The following is a 13,145-nucleotide window of genomic DNA, read 5'->3' on the forward strand; positions in this document are numbered from 1 at the left end:
TTGATGTCAAATTAAGTCATGTTTTGGTACACATACTTAAGTCTTGTTTGTTGATTAATGTAAAATTCTATTGTATTTGGATTAAAGAACCAATATATAAATATCCTAATATGTCTTGGTTTGAGTGGACTTCTCATCTTACTTTAAGCTTCACTATTATTGTAGATGCCTTTAACTATTTCTCCGTTATGTGGGATTCCATGTCATGTTGCACTTGACTTGTTTTGTTTTTGTTAGTACTGTTAGCAGTGGCGGAAGTTCTCAAGGACAGGTGGGGGCAACTGTCCCCCCTAATTTTTTTTAAAAAAATAAGAAAAAAAATATTATTAAAATATGTTTGACCTAAACTTGAGTGTTTAAATTAAATCCTAATTTCTAATTTTGGACGGCACACAAAAGTCACACATTATCACTTTTATCATTATTCTATTCAGTATTCATACAACAACATAATATAGAACCAACATCTCACTATCCTACTTAATATTCATCAATATTCACGCTATAACACAAGTTGTACAGGAACAATCCATAACAACAATAATTTGCAGGTGCGTTTTTTCACCAATACTTTCTTTATGTTATATACCTATTTCCTCAATTGATGATTAATATTGCAGTATCTTTACTCCATATTGGGGTATAATTTTTTTCTCAAAATTGACTTTTATTGTCAATATTATGTGTTCCTCTAGTAAGCGTCATGATGAGTTACAAGCTGTCAAATCAGCTGAGTTAGAACATTTGCTAGAGATTGACGAACTTATAACTGGTAAAGGAGAAAATCAGATTGGCACTTTGAAACGGGTTGGAGATACTCGTTGGAGCTCACATTTTTCTTCAATTTGTAGCTTGATAAATATGTATAATGCAACTTGTGTGGTCCTTCTCAAAATTATAGATAATGGATCAAGTTCTCTTAAACGTGTAGATGCAGATGTTGCTTATAATACTATGACTTCATTTGAGTTTATATTGATTTTACACATGATGAAAGAGATTATGGGGATCACAGATTGCCTTTGTCAAGCTTTGCAGCTAAAGTCCCAAGATATAGTTAATGCCATGCAGCTAGTTCGTACTACAAAATAACTGATTCAGAAGTTGAGAGATGTTGGTTGGCAAAGTTTATTGAAAACTGTTATATTATTTTGTGAGCAACATGACATTTATATTCCTGATTTTAATAACGCTTATATAGCACGTGAAGGGTGTGCTCATCATCAAAAGGATCACATCACATTTGAGCATCATTATAGGGTGAACATATTTCTAACTACAATTGACAAGCAATTACAAGAGTTGAATCGCAGGTTCAGTGAGCAAACAATGAAACTTTTAACTTTGAGCACTAGTTTGGATCCTAAGGATGTTTATAAAATATTTAATATTGATAATATATGTATTTTTGTGCAAAATTTTTATCCTATGGATTTCAATGAGCAGGAAAAGATTAACTTGAGATATCAACTTCAATATTTTATTCTTGATGTTTTTAATCATTCAGATTTGAAGAACATCTCACCCATCTCTGAATTAAGTGTAGCTTTGACAAAAACAGGGAAGGTGAATGCATATTACTTACTTGATCGAGTTATCCGTCTTATCTTAACTCTTCCAGTTTCTACAGCTACTACAAAAAGATCATTTTCAGCAATGAAGATAATCAAAACAAGATTACATAGTAAGATGGAAGATGAATTTCTTGCAGACAACATGATGATTTACATTGAAAAAGAAATAGCTGAAACATTTACCTCTTCAATCCTTGATGAGTTTAAGTCTTTAAAAGAACGAAGAGCGACACTTTAAATGAATGTACATTTTTCTTTAAAATATTTAATTGTTAATTAATGTTATTGATAATTAATATGTTATTTTGAATCTTCGAAATAATTATATATGTTTTTTATATTTTATTATTATTAAATTAATTTTAATCATAAATTATAATTAAATATTGTTGTCTTCTCTAAATTTTTAATCAAGATACTGTTAGGATGTTGTTTTATGTCAATATTCCCTTTTTAAGTATTCTTATCTCTTCATAATTTTTTTTTTACTTAGATCTGTCTATATGCATTTATGATACGGATCATGAAATGTGGAAAATTGATGAGTGATGGACGGAAGGAGATTGTTGTAGATTAATATAAAAGGTTATCAATGATAAATAGCATGATGATGGGAAGTCATTTGAGTTGATATTGCTTCTAACTATATTATGAATTTATGATTTATGACAAGGAGATTATTCCATTGAACTGAATAAAGATTTAGTGGGAAAGAATTTTATTTTGTTTCTATGCTGTAGTAGGATTTGGAGAGTGTGTTCCACACATGAGATGTGTGGCTGAACGGTAATGGAAGTGAAGAATGCATTACATTCATCCTAAACCTTGTCCAACATTTGGTCGTTTTACCTATATCACAAATTTGACATTCTAATGATCATTTAAGAAATTCGATTTGGGTAGCTTCCCTTTTTGTTTGCAAATACATCCATGTCCTAGAAGTTGTTTTATTTTTCTTTAAGGTACTTCTCCTTATTGATATGATCTAATGTTTTGAGTATGCCTTTATGATTTGAATATGTATCTTGTTGGGTTTATTCAAGTGTGAAGTCCCACGATGGATATGCGGGGATGAGTGAAAGAGTTTATAAGAAGAAAAGGCCCATGGAACTAATGCCTTAAGGTTTTGGTTCAAGACGTGTTGTCTCACTTGTGACTCTTCAACTGGGACATGCTGGACTCAAGGGGAGCGAAACAATGGATATACGGGAAGGAGTGAAAAGTCCAACTAATATATGAGTCGACACCTCTTTATTATTTTTCGTTACGATATAGTATAAGAGCGATTTAAACAATATCTCTTTAGAATTGTTGATGCATTTTGTAATAAAAATGATAAAGATGCATTGATTTATATATTATTTGGATGTTTCCTCACAATATACGATGTTTTGTTTAACTTAATTACATTTATCACATTTTCTGTTTAAAAGATGACAATTATTTCTCGTGTAAGGGTGGTCAGTCTAATGCAAGTATAAAAACTAGGGGAGGTTTGTGTAGGTATAAAAAAGTTAGGGATAATTTGTGTAATTTTATTAAAACTCAGGGGGGTGTGAGTGTAATTAACTCTTAAAAATTAGTTTGTTTGTGAAATGAGAAAGTGTGTTTGTCTTCTATTTTTTAAAAAGTTTAGTTAGGTGGCTAATATGGGATAACATGATATCATGTGCCTGACCAACTAAATGTCCACTTCAATCACAATCCCTTTATGATACATCATATTTTGCTGTTTTAGGACCTATTAGTATTTAATTAATTCCTCATGATAACTACAAAGTTCATGCACTAACCATTGTATCATATAATAAAATGTCATACAAAGATGGTAATAGTAGTTATAATAACAGATCACTTATATTTCACCAGCTTCAGACCAGTAAAATCTTTTTGAACTTTGTCTTATTCAGCTCATATCTTTGCACCTTTCTTTTCCTTTTCCCATCAAAATACCCAATCTTTGCATGTATGAGTAAATTCGGCCTCTACAAATGCAACTATTTTACATGATCTCCAACACCACTTTCTTCTCATGGCTCATCCATGGGTTCAAGAGCTCCATCTAAGACACTTGAACATTCCTGTGATTATTGACAATTTGTTTCCAGTTACACCATCAAGGCCTATTCCTGTTAAACCAGGTGACACTTTATACCTTTCCAACCTCGATGACATGATAGGAGCGCGTGTATTTACACCAACCGTGTACTTCTATCAATCAGATAGCTTGAGTTTCAGCCAGAGATCTGTTACGAAAACACTTCGCGACGCTCTTGCTGATGTTCTAGTGCCTTACTATCCTCTCTCAGGTAAGCAAGGGATTTAGGTCCCTCCCTTCTTGGTTCAATTACTTATAAAATTAGTTATACATAGGTCATTGTTTTAGCAAAAATCCTTACGAAAAGTACCTTTTAATGTATTTTTTTGGACCCGCCTAAGCAGGAAGGCTCAGAGAGACTAGGAATGGGAAATTGGAAGTGTTTTTTGGACCAGAACAAGGGGCACTCATGGTTGAGGCAAGGTCTGATATTGCCTTAGCTGAATTGGGAGACCTCACTGCTCCAAACCCAGCTTGGGAACCTTTGATATTCAAATTTGCCAATGAAGAACAATACAAAGTCCTTGACATGCCACTAGTCATTGCTCAGGTTACCCTCTTCAGATGTGGTGGCTTTAGCCTTGGCTTGAGGCTATGCCATTGCATCTGTGATGGTTTAGGAGCTATGCAGTTCTTAGGTGCATGGGCTGCAACGGCGAAAACAGGAACACTTGTTACAAACCCTGAGCCATGTTGGGACAGGGAAATATTTAGGCCCCGCGACCCACCTGTGGTGAAATTCCCACACATTGAGTTCATGAGAATTGATGAAGGCTCCAACCTGACAATGACACTATGGAAAACCAAGCCTGTTCAGAAGTGTTATAGTATCAAGCGCGAGTTCCAAAACTTCTTAAAATCACTTGCTCAATCATTTGATTCTGAAGGATGCACCACTTTTGATGCAATGGCAGCTCATATTTGGAGATCATGGGTGAAAGCTCTTGATGTTAGACCACTCGATTACCGGCTTAGGCTAACATTCTCAGTCAACACAAGGCAGAAACTTATGAATCCGCCATTGAAAGAAGGGTTTTATGGCAATTTGGTATGTGTTCCTTGCGCAACAAGCACTGTGTCAAACCTTGTACATGGAGAACTCCCAGAGATTACCCGTCTGGTTCGGGAAGCGAGACAGAGCGTCTCAGAGGAATATTTGAGATCCATTGTGGACTATGTTGATGTGCATAGGCCAAAGCAGCTTGAGTTTGGGGGTAAGCTAACTATAACTCAATGGACTAGGTTCTCAATATACCAATGTGCAGATTTTGGTTGGGGTAGGCCACTCTATGCTGGTCCAATAGATTTAACACCCACGCCTCAAGTTTGTGTATTTCTACCTGAAGTTGAAAAGGCTGATTCCAATTCCAATGGTTCTATGATTGTGTGCATATGCTTGCCTGAATCTGCTGTTCAGAAATTTACACAAGCCTTGTTGTTGGATTTACAGAAGGATATGATACAAACCTTGTGCTAATTCAACCGATGAGATCTTATGCTCCAAATGGATTTATTTCATTAAAATGTCAATAAAGCACAACCATTTTTACATTTTGACGATCCAATATATATTGGCATTCAATAGTCTAATGTTATAGTCTTTGATTCAAATTGCGGATCACATCAAGTGGTTTGACCGGAATATTAATATTGTGGTTATGGTAAACGTTACAACTGCATCCCACCGTAAGTATGGTGTGATACCAAATCACAATAATATGGTTGTATCTCGCCGCATCAGACTGCATTTTAGTCACATTGAATGTATTAAATTCAAAAATATTTTTTATTCATAAAATAATCACACTGCAATTACAGCAATCCGTATTTAAACGACTATAATTAAAATGCATTAACCACAACTATGAACTCAATTGCAATTTAAAATAGTGGTTATTGGCATATACTCCTTTCTAAGTAGAAAGGTTTTTTTTGTTGCTCTTTTTTATTTTATGGCCAACAAAAATTTAATTTTTTAAGGATAACAAAAATGTAATACAAATAAGGAAAACTATTATTAAAAATGAACGAAGGCACTAATATAGATTGGATAAAATTGGATCGACAATATGTACAATAAGTGATTCTAATTGATTATTAACTTTCTATGGTCATCTTGTCAGCAACACTTCATAAAGGAATTTCCACAAAAGTCAGAAAGAATGCAATTAATCAGAAGAATATGGATTTGCAATAAAAATTTCCCAGAAACGTACTACCTTGGTTTCAATTGATCCGATACAAAACCATCATTTCCGGTTTGGTCGGCTAGGTTTCATTCTTTTTGCGGTTTAGAAACTGCTAATAACACCCCTACATGTCACACACGCTTTTGGTTCATTTACATGGTTAATTGATTCAGTTTTCTTTTTGCGGAGCTTGCATATTTCAATATAAGTTTTTCATCTATCAAATGAATGTGAAAACGACATTCTTAATGGGGAATTAGATGAAAAGGTGAAGGATTTGTAGTTAATGGTCAAAGAAGGAAGGTGTTTAAATTGAATATCCATTGTTTGATTTAAAATAAGTTCTTAAACAGTGGCATCAAAAGTTTGATCTCACTGTGGTGCCTAATGGATATAAATTAAAATAAGAGTTTATTTCTAGTAATTTTTAGATGAAAGACTTCGGAGAAAATGTTGTAATACTAGGGATTTAACATAAGAGATGGTCAAAATATAGGGTTGTCCTAATCTCGGTATATAGAAAAGATGTTAAAGAAATTTGATCACTTTAACCCTCAATTTCAACTCTTTTTAATCATAATACCGATTTAGTATCTGGTGAAGGTTTCCTGTAACACAACTTGAAAGAAAGAAAAGATGACACAAGTGATTTTATATTGGTCCATGCCAAGAATAACGTTATGTCCAGTTTTTTGGTTGATTTGAAGATTTTCGCTAATTGTAGTTATTGTTTACTACAAAATATATCAGCAAAAAAAACTCATGTCTTTCTTCACAAGTTTGGCCATTGTTGATTCCCCATAAGAACTTCTTTATATATATATAACCTCTATATATATATATATATATATATATATGTTTCGGGCGGTTTCCCGTCTGATTCGGGTTATCCGAAACTCGACAGGTTTGAGGATGGTAGCATTTATTCAACCCCGCTTAATTTGAGTTTAGTTCAGGTTTTGAATTTCGGGTTTAGTATGCTCACCAAAGACCACCTTCCACGTACAAAAAGGTTAAATTTTAGATTTCTATACTAGTTGTTTTTTGGTAAACAACATAAAGTCAATTTTCAGAGATTAGACAATCCCTTAGAGGGAAATGAAGTACTTGAACTAGTGCATTCAGATGTTTGTGCATCATATGAAAGATCCCTTGGAGGATCCTCTTACTTTGTCACATTCATAGATGATTATTTGAGAAGAGTACAAGTGTACATGTTGAAAAGCAAAGTTCAAGTACTATCGGCATTCGAAGAATTCTAGGCTCTATTGGAGCGTGAGACTAGGAATTAGTTGAAGTGTCTAACAGTGGACAATAATGGAGAATACCGTGGTCCATTTGAAGCTTATTGCAAAGCTTATGGTATTAGACTAGAGAATACACTACCAAACACTCCTCAAATTAATGGAGTAGCTGAGAGGATAACCACACAATTGAAGAGAAGATCATATGCATGTTGTAAGATGTCAATCTCCTTAAATCCTTCCAGGGTGAAGCATTAAAGACTATAATAGATCTCATAAACGGAACACCTTCAAAAAACCTCAAAGAATATATTTTAAAGGAAGTGTGGTACAAGAAGAAGGCATCATTCAATCACCTAAGAATATTAGGATGCAAAGCTTTTGCTCACTTTCCAAAAGATGAGATAAATAAGTTGGATGTTAAGACCAAGGAGTGTATATACCTTTGGTCCCCCAATGATGAATTTGGGTACAGAATGTGGGATCCGATAAACAAGAAAGTTTTGAGAAGTAGAGATGTTGTGTTCTTCGAGGAACATACAATCAAATATGTTCAAAAGAGAAACCTATGCAAGTCCAAAGTTCACATCGATTCAAGGGAGAAATTCCTTAAGAGAAAGATCCTGATCATCATATATATCTAGAACAAATAGATCAATAGGCGGATTCTACACACAAACATTAGGCAAAACTTGACCAGATTAATGAAGAGTTGTATCATGATTAAATAGTAGCAGACACACAAATGCATCAATAACCTAAGCCACTAGAGTATAAAATGCAAGTTGAACTGAGACGCTCTTGAAGAGGCAAAATATCTTCTTCAAAGTATCTTGAAAATGATTACATCACATTGATAGACAACGGTGAACCTCAAAACCTCTTTGAAGCTATGAAAACAATTGAGAAAGACCGACAGTTTAAAGCCATGGAAGAAGAGATGAATCCTTTATATGAGAACCAAACTTATGATCTAGTAGAGTTTCCCAATGGAAGACAAACCTTGAAAAAAATGGGTTTATAGGCTTCATTTTGAAGAAGGAAGCTCAAGACCAAGGTATAAATCTCAAATTGTCATGAAAGGATGCAATCAGAAGAAAGGAGTTGATTTTGATTTGATATTATCACAAGCGGTGAAGTATTCATCTATAAGAGTAGCCTTGGGTCTAGCATCTAGCCTAGAAGTAAAAGTTGAACATCTTAATATCAAATCAAAATTCATACCTGGAGAGATAGAAGAATAAATCTATATGGAGCAACCAGAAGATTATGAAGAACTAGGAAAGGAACATATAGTGTGTCATCTAAAAAAGAGTTTGTACAGTCTGAAGTAAGAACGCATACAGTGTTACAAGACGTTTGAATCCTTTATGACCAAGCACAATATAAAGAGGACAATTGGTGCTCACTATGTATTTATTAAATGGTATAAAGATGAAAATTTTATTATCATATTATATTTTGGTGATATATTAATCATTGGACATGACAAGAACAAGATTGATGGTTTGAAGAATACTTTAAGCAAGTCTTTTGCAACGAAAGACTTGGGTCCTTAGAAAAAGATCCTCGGAATAAGGATAATCAAACATCATTATAAGAAGTTGTGAAGAAGATCTTGCTCCTGATCTTGACACGATTTTGATGAAGACACCAAAATTACAAAAAAGAAGAAAAAGAAAGAATGCATTGAAGACTTATAAGAAGTGCTATCAAGATCAAGATATATTAGAGTCTTTTACTTATGTTTAACCATATGCTCAATCGTGTAAACATTTTTGAAAAGTATTTTAACATGGAATTAAAATTAACTCAATTTTAAAAAGCTAAGTAGCATGTTACTTGACCTGATGCTAAAAGAGTTTTTCAGCATTGGGTTTAGTTAACCATACAATTTGTTACGAAAAGTTGGTATCAAGAATAAAGTTAAACATACCATTTCTTGTGAAATGTTGGTATCAAGAATGATGTTAGAGTGATGACAGAATAAAGGCAATAAATAAATTGTTAGTAAGTTAGTATATGAATAAATTAAATGATAGAAAGTAAATAAAGAAAAATAAAGAATTAGTAGTTAGTTGTGGAATTTAAATGACTGTATGTAAATAAAGAAAAGAAAGAGTTAGTTGCGAAAAGTAAATGACATAAATGCAAAAGTTAGTAGTTAGATGTTAGTTTGTTAATTACATCACTCTTTTGCAAAGTTACAACCTATTTATTGAATTGCACTTTTGTATGTTGTTTCTATTCACAAAGTCCCAATCCATGGGTTGGATTGAACTATTGTTTTAGGATTTAATTTTCAACAAATATAATTTATAAGTATCTCTTTACTATTTTTACTATTGGATCTCTTTCAAAATTCAATTGTAGTATAGTATAGGGTTATATCGAATCATATATATATATATATATATATATTGTACATCAAAAATAACGATGAACAAATTTTTATGATTTTTGTTAAGTGAACTAATAAATGAAATCGAGATGATAGAGCATGTACATATTCAAGAGGAAACTATGGTTGGTTTAGATATATGAATGTAAAGTTTCTTGTCAACATGGTTTTAGTGAATACAAGTTATTTTGGTGTGCTTTAATTCACCATACATAATTTCTCAACTCACCCTTTCTCTCAGATCAGGTGAGATGATTTTCAAACCTTGCTTAATACATTATTAACCATAAAGTATTCTCTAAAAGAAATAAGGTTGTCATCACTTATTCTAGATTCCCATATGTTAATAATCTTGAAAATAAGTTGCTTATAATAGATGCTTGGAAATGGAAAATATTCAAGTCTACCATTATAGCATGAGAATATTTGTTATTTCATCCAACAAAAAGACTTTTGGATCTTTGAAAAATATATTTCAGGTGATCAATCTAAAATACTAATTAAGAGTAGATGGAATGATATAATAGAATGAAAACGTATAACTTGTATAACTAAATGAGAATCAAAGTAAACAATAAGAAATGTTACACCATAGCCTAAGCCATTTAGGAGCATTAGTCATCCAAAGATTGGACGCTTTTGGTTCTAAATGATGATACAAAAGCTAGTTTTGCACATCATTTATCAACTCCATTTACTCAAGGAAAAGTAAAAATACCTAAGCAAAGAATTCAGAGAAGAAAGTGATCAAATGTGGTATACAATGATGCTTTGAATGATGAGGGGAAAGACTTCTATTTATAGATTTTTTCTGATCCATTGAGCCCCTTTCCAAAGGCGCTAGCCGCCTATAATCAGGCCAAGTTGGCATGTTCTTGCCTCCTGGACAAGCTGCTTAGTCAAGTACTGTTGAAAGCGGATTCTACACTAGGAATCCCCCCTCAACAATAGACGTGTCACTTGTTGAAAGAGTTTTCCTAGTGTGAAAGTTATTTTATTTAATTAGTGCCATGAATGATGAACAATTTATTTAATTATTAACTTTGTTTATTTACTCCTTTTTCGGGTTCCTTTTAACCATACCAAAAAGGTCGGTCTTATTTATTAAGTTAACCATACCATTTCTTATGAAAGTTTGGTATCAAAGAATAAAATGAACAAAATAGAAAGTTAGTAGTTAACCGTACCACTTCTTTCGAAGGGTTGATATAAAGAATAAAAGAATAAAGCAATAAATAAATGTTAGTTGCGGAAAAGTAGATGACTGAAAATAAATGTTAATTGCATAAAGTAATTGACTGAAAGTAAATGTTAGTTGCGGAAAGTAAATGACATAAATGAAGTATTAGAGGTTAGATTATTATTCATCAATCTTTTATTATCAAGTGACAATTCATTGATTGGATTGCACTTTTTGTATATTATTCATATGTACAAAGTTACAAGCCATGAATTGGTTTGAACTTATGGTTTTAGGAATCTTTAATCAACAAATAAAATTTAGAAAGATTAACTACTATTTTACACTTCCATCTCTTTCAAGATTCAATGATAGTATAATATAAGGTTATGTCAAACCAAAGGGAATTCTATTAGAAGAGAATCATATAGGCATATTATAGAAAAAATAATGATTAACAACTTTTTGATTATTTTGTGTTATGTGTGCATAAAAGTTAACTAAGAAAAATATAAACTAATATTCAAAAATTCTTGAGGAGAAGATTGGTTGGAAATATGGAATTATTTCTAGACTCAAATGATTTTTGAAAACATTAACAAGTTATGTGTTATAGTTTTTGATTAATTTCAAACATCATTTCCAAATCCTCCATGTAGTGTCCTAGTATGATAAGATGATTTTCAAACCTTGCATAATACACTAAACAATAGTTAACTGCCATTCGTCGAAGCAGGTTGTCACACCCTACTTCAAGCTCGTTAACCTTCTTTAGCCCTGAATACAAGTTGCTTAAAATATATGCTTTGAATTGGAAAGTGAATTAAGACTTATTAGTTCACGTGTCAACATTTGAAGAAGAAGCATTTTGGTATCTTTAAATCAAGTTTTAGGTGATCAAGCTAAAACCACATTAAGAACTTCTTGAAGAATCAAAACTTAACCAAAATTAATAACTTAAATGAATTGAAATCAAAATGTGATACAAATGAAGAAAATAAATAACATTATACCGTAATTCAAATCAATGTGTAGGAGCATGAGCCATCTATCCAAGGATGACATGTTTTTGGATCCAAATGAGATTACAAAATTATGTTTTTGTATCTCATTTGTCATCTCCTTTCTCCTCTTGAATTCTAAGAGAAAATTACAAGACTTCTACCTAGAAACTAGCTTGGAACCGTGACCAGAAGTGTTTAGAGAGAAGAAGTGAAGTACGAAAGTCTTGAATGTGTTGGGAATTCTCTTCTTTTTTTGGTCGAAGAGAGCCTTTATTTATAGGTTCCAAGTAACTGCCTAGCTCTCTCTTTGTCCATTTTGGGTGTACCAAACCCTTCATCATGGGTTTGGCCCATGGCCAAGGAACTTAGTCAACTTCTTGGTGTTGACTCACCAAAACTAGTTGTGAGCTACTTGACCAAGCTATTGTGGGCTATTCTGAAAAGTGCTAAGAGGCCTTGTCAAGTGAGGTCATGCATGATATCATAGTTTCTTGGTGGCTAAGTCAAGTTGATCCCTTGCTGGATTCAGCCCGCCTGGCTGCTTAGGTGGTCCCGCTAACCTGCCTTCTTTAGTAGTTTGTCCTGCTTTGGCCAGGCGTGTGGTTCCAGCTGGGCAGTCCTTAGGTGCTCCTGAGCTGCCTGCTTCAGCAGGTTGCCTTATGCTAAGCTGAAGTCTGACCGTGTAAAGCTTCTGCCTGACCGAGCCAAGTTGGTGCCAGGTCAGCTGGGCAGTGTTGAATGTTCACGCTAGACTGCTTAGTGAGCAACTTCATGTTTTTGGTCCATGCTTGTGGCCAAGCACTTAACTTGCCATATGTGCATCAAAATTGGCTTATGTGGACACCTCATTGCTTGACTATTTTTCTTAATTCTTTTTCTTCTCTTTGATTTTTTCTAGAAAACATGACACAAATATTTGGAAAAGAGGTGGGCGAAATATATAATCAAACTATAGCAATTTATCTAAAAAGTGTTGAATTAAGTTGATTTTGCATGATTTGCATAGGGTAAGTGCCATGAAAAGTGTATGAAAATTAGGTCATTTTGGCACTTATCAACTACTGACCAGCTAAGCCATCCTGCTCTGGTTCAATCTAGGCTCAACCTATTGTGGGCTATGCTGATTTGCCGCCCAACCTACATGCACATGCATGGAGCGACCTCCTGCTTCAGCCTAGCCACCTTGCATCATGAGTGACATCATGCCTAGTTGCCTGACTTGGTCACTAAGGCACACTAAGCCCCTCCTTGGCACTGCCTACCTAGTTACATCATGGTTGGGTTTTCTCTTTCTTGAAGTTGGTTTTATCCAAAAAATATTGTTTTAAGTTGGTTTTTCTCAATTATGCTTAAGATAAGTGCCATAAAAGTGTATGAAATTTAGGTATGTTTGGCACTTATCAAACCCCCTCCAACTTAAAACTTTGTTTGTCCTCAAACAAAAGGTAAATTTTA

The 13,145-nt window shown here is 33.5% G+C and overlaps 1 protein-coding gene across 2 annotated transcripts; it reads left to right on the plus strand.

Moving 5' to 3' along the window:
- LOC109327564 (omega-hydroxypalmitate O-feruloyl transferase) lies at nucleotides 3,462–5,223 on the plus strand. 2 transcript variants are annotated; one of them, XM_019560745.1, is made up of 2 exons: nucleotides 3,462–3,883; nucleotides 4,017–5,223. In XM_019560745.1, the coding sequence occupies exons 1-2, from the start codon at nucleotides 3,607–3,609 to the stop codon at nucleotides 5,147–5,149; spliced, it is 1,410 nt and encodes a 469-aa protein (XP_019416290.1). In that variant the 5' UTR covers nucleotides 3,462–3,606; the 3' UTR covers nucleotides 5,150–5,223. The 2 variants fall into 2 exon arrangements, with proteins under 2 accessions (XP_019416290.1, XP_019416293.1); XM_019560748.1 differs by having other exon boundaries at nucleotides 3,462–3,715.

The sequence above is a fragment of the Lupinus angustifolius genome, chromosome LG15 (assembly GCF_001865875.1).
Source record: "Lupinus angustifolius cultivar Tanjil chromosome LG15, LupAngTanjil_v1.0, whole genome shotgun sequence".
NCBI lineage: Eukaryota > Viridiplantae > Streptophyta > Magnoliopsida > Fabales > Fabaceae > Lupinus > Lupinus angustifolius.